The sequence below is a fragment of the Myotis davidii genome, unplaced genomic scaffold (genome assembly GCF_000327345.1).
Source record: "Myotis davidii unplaced genomic scaffold, ASM32734v1 scaffold329, whole genome shotgun sequence".
Classification (NCBI taxonomy): domain Eukaryota; kingdom Metazoa; phylum Chordata; class Mammalia; order Chiroptera; family Vespertilionidae; genus Myotis; species Myotis davidii.
Window position 1 is genome coordinate 1,617,495 of NW_006300374.1, and position 8,168 is coordinate 1,625,662.

At 37.7% G+C, this 8,168-nt stretch overlaps 1 protein-coding gene across 1 annotated transcript in view; it reads left to right on the top strand.

The window, feature by feature from the left end:
- The window catches only part of KDM7A (lysine (K)-specific demethylase 7A), a gene marked incomplete at its 5' end in the record, with an annotated part of 64,182 nt that overhangs the window by 33,075 nt on the left and 22,939 nt on the right, over positions 1-8,168 (top strand). Inside the window, 4 exons of the mRNA XM_006777102.2 lie at positions 4,580-4,789; positions 6,430-6,554; positions 6,762-6,916; positions 7,977-8,074. Of these exons, the coding sequence (XP_006777165.2) occupies positions 4,580-4,789; positions 6,430-6,554; positions 6,762-6,916; positions 7,977-8,074 (588 nt within the window). The remainder of the gene's footprint in view (positions 1-4,579; positions 4,790-6,429; positions 6,555-6,761; positions 6,917-7,976; positions 8,075-8,168) is intronic.

An 8,168-nucleotide genomic window follows, 5' to 3' on the forward strand; every position in this document is an offset into this window, starting at 1 on the left:
GTGTGGGGAAAGTCTCGGGGGTGGTAAAACAACAGCACTGGCCAGCCACCCCTGTGCACAAGTAAGTCCTAATAAGCCCATGTCTTTCTTATTTCTTTTTTTTTTTCTGTTAATCCTCACCAGAGGATATTTTCCCATTGATTTTAAGAGAGAGGAAAAGATAGAGAAAGACGTCAATGTGAGAGAAATGCATCAATTGGTTGCCTCATGCAAGGACCAGGGCTGAGGATTGAATCTGCAACCAAGGTATGCACCCTTGACCAGAATTGAACCTGGGACCCTTTAGTCCGTGGGCCGACGCTCTATCCACTGAGCAAAATCGGCTAAGGCAGCGGTTCTCAACCTGTGGGTCATGACCCCTTTGGCGGTCAAACAACCCTTTCACAGGGGTCGCCTAAGACCATCCTGCATATCAGATATTTACATTACGATTCATAACAGTAGCAACATTACAGTTATGAAGTAGCAACGAAAATAATTTTATGGTTGGGTCACAACATGAGGAACTGTATTTAAAGGGCCAGAAGTGGTTGAGAACCACGGGGCTAAGGCAAGCTTGTGGACTTTGGAACACTGAGCCCAGTGAGGGAGATAGGTATCTTACTGAAAACGAGGATTAAGTGATAGTCTGCATAGTGAATGCTTCTTCTTCCACTTGGCTCCTAAAAGACTGGCAGTCTGGCCTGGACCTCTCAGGACAAGAAGTAGATCCACTGATACTGAACATTGGTGAAACCCACCAGTTGACAATGCCCCACTCACAGAGTTCCCGATTAGCTTTTTATTACATACAGTGAAATGTACAATTGTAAGAAAACTTGAGTTTTGACAAATATGTACACCTGTATAACCAATACTCCAGTATAACCAATGAGATATAAATCATTTATATCATCCCAGAAAGTCCATTCTTGCTTGCCCCCTTCTAGTCAATCTTTGACTACCACAGGCCACCACTGTTCTGACCTCTGTTATTATCATCATAGATTAGTTTTGCCTATACTTGAATTTCAGATAAACACATTCATATAGTTTGTACTATTTTGATGTCTGGCTTCTTTCACTCACATTATGCTTTTGAGATTCATTCATGTTGTGTTTGTCAGTTCTTTTTTATTGCTGAGTGGTATGGTATGCCATTGATTAATATGCCACAATTTGTCTTCCATTCTTCTGTTGATGGCTATTTGGGTTATATGCAGACTTGGCCATTATGAATGAGACTGTTATGAACATTCTTATATCTCTTTTAGGTTAAATATATGTTTTATATTCTTGGATAAATACCTGAGAATAGAGTTGAGCCATAGGAAGTGAATTTAAAATTTGTGAGAATCCGCCAGTTTTCCAGAGTGGTTATACCATTTTATATTCTCACCAGTAATGTGCAGGCATTGTAGTTATTTCGTATTTTCACCAATATTTGTTGTTTTCAGCCTCTTAAATTTTTGCTATTCTAGAGAATATGGAATATTATTTCAGTGTGGTGTTAATTTGCATTTTCCTGAAGATTAAAGATGAATACCTTTTTGTGTGCACATCATTTTTGTATATATTCTTTTAGGAAGTTTAAGTTTTTGTCCATTTAAAAATTATTGTTTTATTATTGATTTGTAGGAGTTCATTATATGTTCTGGACACAAATTCTTTGTCATTTGGCATGTAATCATTCATATCTATATAAAATAACTAACATTTACCTACAGCTTGCATCTTTTCATGAGCAGAAACTTTTAATTTTGAAAGTTTAGTCTATCAACTCTTTTTGTTTTTTAGTTAGTGTTATTTTGTGACCTCCCTAAGAAATATTTTTCCACCCCAAGGTCTTAAAAATACTTTCTATTTTTTTTTCCAAAAAGCTTTTGCATCTAGGTAAATGGCCAGTCTTGAATTTTTGTGTATTGCATAAGATAAATAAAGACATTTCCCCCCATATCTTTATCTCGTTTTCTTAGCACCATTAGTTGAAATCATTAGCTTTTTAATGTTTCCTTTTAAAAATACATGGAGAGCCCATAAGAGTTTCAAAGACAAAGACCAAAACTAAATCAGAAAAAGGAAAAGTATTCAAAGGAGACAATCATTAAATAAGTCTTCAGCTCAAACCCAAGTATAATTGATATCCTCAGGAGAGAAAAAAGTAAAATTGGTTCTATGAAAAAAGGACAGGAGGGTGCAACAAAGGAACATTCAAAGAAGAAAGAAAAGGAGTTCTTGGAAATTAGAAATTAATAGAAACAAAACTTAGTAGAATGGCTGGAAGATAAAGTTGGGAAAATCTCCCATAAAGTTAAAAAGAAACACACAGAAAAATTAGAAGGTCATTTTATACAATTGTCATCAAAATAATAGGAGCTCCAGAAAAAGATAACAGAAAACCAGAAGAGTTTCAGAGGACTAATCAAATAAGTTTTAGAATTCAAGGACACATCTTCCCAAATTGATAGCCTTCCAAAATGTGAGTACAGTGAGTGAAAGACATCAGCAAGGCACATTATGGTCAAATTTAAAGCGTATGTAATAAAGTACATCTGAAAAAGCATTAGGGAAGATAATATGGGTCGTTTACAAAGAATTGGGAATCAGAATAACATAAAATTTCTCAACAATAACACTGCAAACTAGAAGACAGTGGAGCAAAGTCCTTAAAATCCTGGGGTTGGGGAATGCCAGCATATATGTCTGTATTCAGCCAAGCCATAAACCAAATATGATGGTAAAATAAAGATGTCAAAGAGGCAATTCTCAAACAATGTACTGCCCATGTGCTGTTCTAAGAAAGAAGGAGCAAACCAAAAAGGAAGGTTCCCTGGAATTCATTCTTCCAACAAATACTGAGTACCTATTGCAGCTTTGTACCAGGTAGGCTAGGCGTAGAGCAGTGAACAAAGGTCCTGGCAATGGAGCTTAGAAGTAAGAGGCTACCCATAGATTTTGTTATATCAGGAATTGTCAAGGTGCTATTAAGAAAAATAAAGGAGGGAGGTCAGAGGTGGTGGTGGTGGTGGTGGTGGCAGTGTTATATGGTGGAGTGGGAGCAGGTCAGAAAGGGTCTGTGATGACATGTGCAGGTACAGAGAGCAGCCGGTCCAGGATGGATCAGGAGAATGAAATCCAAACTTAACTAGATGCCTCATACTTTATCTGGCAATCCCATCCAGGAGGATGTCTCCAAAGAAAAATATAAATTTGGTTAATTACCTAATGTGTTTGAATGTTCGTATTCTTCCAGTGGAGAATTTTGGGATTAATTAGTGATAAGTACATACTAGAAAACAAGCTGATGGAAAGTGAGGCAGTTATGAACTCAGGGAAAAATCAAAGGATAAAAAGGAAAGTAATGTTATGTAACACTGGGTTGTAAATAATTTTTACTGAGTCCAATTTAAATATTGAATATTGAAGACAGGGGAAGTATGTGTACATTTAGGAGAGGATGCCAGAATTAAGACTTACTTCATCTTGCATAGTAGGAATTCAGTGATATAGCTACAGGTAAAAAACCAAGAAATAACAATATAAACGTTACTTAGAAATTCAGAGGCAAATAACTGAAAGAAAAAAACCAAACAACAAAAACAGCTGCAGGAGTTGCAAATGCTGGCTATATACCTGAAAAAATTGAAAGCAGGGACTCAAGCTGATATATGTATATGCATGTTCATCATAACATTGTTCACAGCAATCAAAGATTATGTCATGGGAGAATGGGTAACTAAAATGTGGTATATACATGCAATGGAATATTAGCTTTATAAAAAAAGAAGGGAATTCTGACACATGCTACAATATGGTTGAACCTTGAAGACATTATGTTAAGTGAAATAAGACAGTCATAAAGGGACAAATATTGTATGATTGCATTTATATGAGGTTCCTAAAGCAGTCAAATTCATAGAAACAGAGAGTAGAATGATGGTTGTTAGGGCTAGGAGTAAGGTGGAATGGGGCATTGTTGTTTAATGGGTACAGAGTTTAAGTTTGGGAAAATTTAAACGTTCTGGAAATAGATGCTGGTGATAGTTGGACAACAATGCGAAATGTACTTAATGCCACTGAACTCTGTACATAAAAATGGTTAGAATGGTAAATTATATATCTGTTACCACATTTGTTATATGTATATGTATAATTCCCATTCCCTCCAGAGAATGGGAATTGGCATGGGGAAGAGTAGATTGCAACTTTTCATGATATGCTTACAGAATTTTAATTTTTCAAAACTATGTAGGTGTGTGACTTTGCTTTAAAAAGCAGTTATTGATTTATGCAACTATGTATGTGAAAAAATTTACATTGGGCCCTAGCTGATTTGGTTTAGTGGATAGAGCGTCAACTTGTGGACTGAAGGATCCCAGGTTCGATTCAGGTCAAAGAGATATGCCCAGGTTGCGGGCTCAATCCCCAGTATGGGGCGTGTAGGAGGTAAAGGTCTCAGCAAAGCTGTTTATCTTATTATTTGGTCTTTTTTTATATAATTAAATTGAATGGTTTTTCTTTTCTAAAATATTTCTGTGGCTGATTACTTAGGTATGTATGTAGCCTTATTATAAAAATACTCTGAATTGAATTCTTAAAGGAGGAAAACAGCAAGCCAGTTAAATCTCAGGGAATTCCTACAGTGTGTCCAGCTTCACGATCCTCAAATGAAGCAACTTCCCCATACCATTCCCGACGAAGGATGAGGAAACTTCGAGATCATAATGTCCGAACTCCTTCTAACCTAGACATCCTAGAGCTCCACACAAGGGAGGTCCTCAGAAGATTAGAGATGTGTCCTTGGGAAGAGGCAAGTATTATGTTTCATGATGACAAAGAGAGACTTCGTTGTTCCTTAAAGTTCTTCAAACGGATACTCAAAGGAGAATAGTCTGACCAGTCTTGTTAGATTATCTAATCTTCCATTAGCATTGTATAGGGGTCAACAGTGCTTATGCCTGTAGAAGGGGGCAGTGCTTCAACTTTCTGGGCATCAGTGCAGAAGTAGGATGACTAGATCTCATTCATTTACTGACATGTTTATTGAGCATTTACCAAGGCCATGCTCTTACAGGCTCTAGAGAAGATGCCAGAGTGAGCACAACTTAAGTCCCTGCCTTTGTGTAGCTTCCGTCCTAGCTCAGGTTGGAAGGATAGGAGACAGATATCTATATCATAAAAGCCCTGTGGTTGTGACACTGTTACGACGTCATGACCACAACCTGTCACCAGGGAGGAGTCAGTCTGGGTCCTGCCGGTGCTGCGGGTTTGGGTCTTGTGCAATATCGCGTGCTGGGCCTCTAGTGTTAAAATAATACAATTTCAAATAATCATTATGAAGAAAGCCAAAATAATAGAGCAATAGAGTAAAGGGGCTTGGGATGGCTGCTACTTGAGCTAGGGTGGTCAGAAAGCTCTCAGGTGGTGACATCTGAACTGACACTTAAATAATGGGGAAAAGTTAGATGGATACACAGATCTGAGGAGAAGTATTGCTGGCAGAGGGAAAAGCAAGTGCAAAAAGCCTATCCCTCACCCAATAGCATCAGCATGAGTGACTGTTAGAATAAACCCATTAAAGTTTGAGAAATGCTTGACTAATGGACAAGGGGGCAGGCAGTAATCTGATCAATGTAGGGCCTTGTGAAACTTGGTAATGAGTTTGCAACGAGATCTGTATCATACATAATTTTACATCTTAAATACAGGATAGGCAACAATTTAAAATGGACAAAATAGAGGTATCTCTGAATTAAAATGTTTTAAAACTTAATACAGAAATTTTAACTTCAATATTTTAAATGGTATAGAATTTTTTTTATACTTTTTTAAAGATTTTGTTGTCCTAAACCTCCTTAACCCATAGCAATCTGGGAGAAGATTTAGCATGTTATGAAAGGTTCTGTTTATTATTAAAGAAACATTTTCCACAGAAAGGAAATATTCTGTATGTATTAAAACCAGTTATTGTATGCCTTTATGTCACATAGTGGCCTTTGTTCCTAGCGATAGCAATGTGGTGACCTGTAAGCTGCTGCCAGTGCTTGGTGGGAAGACTAGGGAGTAGGTCAAAGGTAGGGTAATCGGGAAGGACCAGCAGCTGGCACTTAAACAAGTCAGGGAAGGAGAGTCACTGTGCACTAGGGCAGTGCTCTCCAGCTCTCTGCAAGAGTGAAATGTCTTTGAATTCACTTTACGTAAGTTTTACATCCTACTTTATTGTGTGTTATTGTTAAAGGCCCTACAGAAAGACAAACCACATTCCGGCTTAGGCTTTGGGAACCATTTGGTTTTAGTGGCACACTGCTGCCTGTCTCCTGGCCTGGGTGGCTGCCTAGTCCAGTTTGGGATGCAGAGCTAAAGGAGGAGGTAGTGGCTTGACTTTATTCATTTAGTCCAGTGGGTATAGTTGAGTATGGAGATTAAGTAAGTTCTATTTTTATATTTTAGGACATCTTGAGCTCTAAACTGAATGGTAAATTCAACAAACATCTCCAGCCATCTTCTACCGTACCCGAATGGAGAGCAAAAGATAATGATCTACGATTACTGCTGACAAATGGAAGGATAATTAAGTATGTAAACCAGATCGAAGTATCCAACCGATTAGCTTTCAGGGGGTTCCCTCTGTTTACTGAATCCCCAGTCCATTTGTTGTTCAGCTAACCACATATGGAGCAAGTGGCTCAATTCTCCACTCTCTCTGTAAATTGAAGGGGGAGTGTACTGTTTGGCCGCACAAGTTGTACTATTTTTTGACTTATTTTTTCTTCTATATACAGAGACGAAAGACACCCCTTCGCAGATCAGAGTCTTTATACAGTAGACAGTGAAAATGAAGAGGATCAGAGAAGGACAAAAAAGGCAAAAGTGAAGATAGAAGAGAGTTCAGGAATAGAGGCAGTGGAGAATGAAGAATCGCAGAAACCCCTTAACAGTATGTTTGTTTTAATCATCATTGTAAAGGTCTCTTTATTACTAATGTGATAGCATGTGAAGTAACTTGCAAGTTCTTACATTTGTACTCTTTTGAGGAATCTGAACTATTTCTGAATAATGTATCCATTGGGAAAATACTGAATGTGAATGCCCAGAGAGATGTAGAGCCCAGGGAAGGCATTATTAATGATGAGGACATGTGCAAGTTAGTGACATGCTTATCTGGTGACAGTTTTTACAAGCGTCACACGAAAGCTCATGCTCTACTCCAAATAAAACAGTCCCAAGTTTAATGGGATTTCACAAATAATTTTAGCTAACATGTATATGGTTTTCAGAAGTAGGAGACATATATAATTGGTTGACCTAAAACTATTAGTAACCCATGTATTGTTTTTCTTGGCTGCCTGTTGACAAGAGGGCCTCTACTTGGCTGTTAATTGCTTATCATTAGTGTGACCAACAGTAATACCTCTTCCTCCTCAATTTTAAGGAGCAGTTAAATATTTTGGTATTTGACAAGTATGTGTTCCAGACAATTCACATTATTTAATCCAAAATTACCTTAATTCCTGCTAATTTCAGGTAAATGTGATATTGCTGTCGTTGGTAACTGCATTTGTTCACATGATGGGGAAAGTGGTTAATCAGTAGAATTCATCAAGCGGTAGTTATGAAGTAGTGCCCCAGGAAGAGAAAGGCAGTGCTAAGGCCCAGTCTATAAGATTGTTGAATTCACTACCTACTTGAATGCTTTTGTTATCTGTTGAGAGAAATAATGCAAAAGGGAAATTGAAAAGTTTCTTGTAGCTCATGTTAGTGTTGGAGGCTTTTTTCTGGAAAGAAATATTTTTAAAATTTTCAAATAAGGAATTTATAATTATGTTTAATAAATTCTAGAAATGTTTGTAGAATACACTTCAATTTGCATCTTGGTCAGTTGGGGAGAAAGTTCTTGGAGGAAGAATGAATGAAAAGAAAGGAGAATAGAACAGGAGTGACATAGACACAAAGCTGGATGGACTTTTAATACCTTCTCTTTGACTCTTACTTCTCAGGGTTTTTTACAAGTGTGAAGTCAGAACTCAGGAATCGATCATCAGAATATTCTGACATTTCTGATTCGGAAGACTCTGGACCTGATTGCACTGCGCTGGTATGCCCAAAGGCCCGTGCTGGTGCTATTGGGTGGAAAAATGAACACCCACTTTCCTTCCCAGTCTCTCTGACCTTTGTAGCACAGGCTCTTT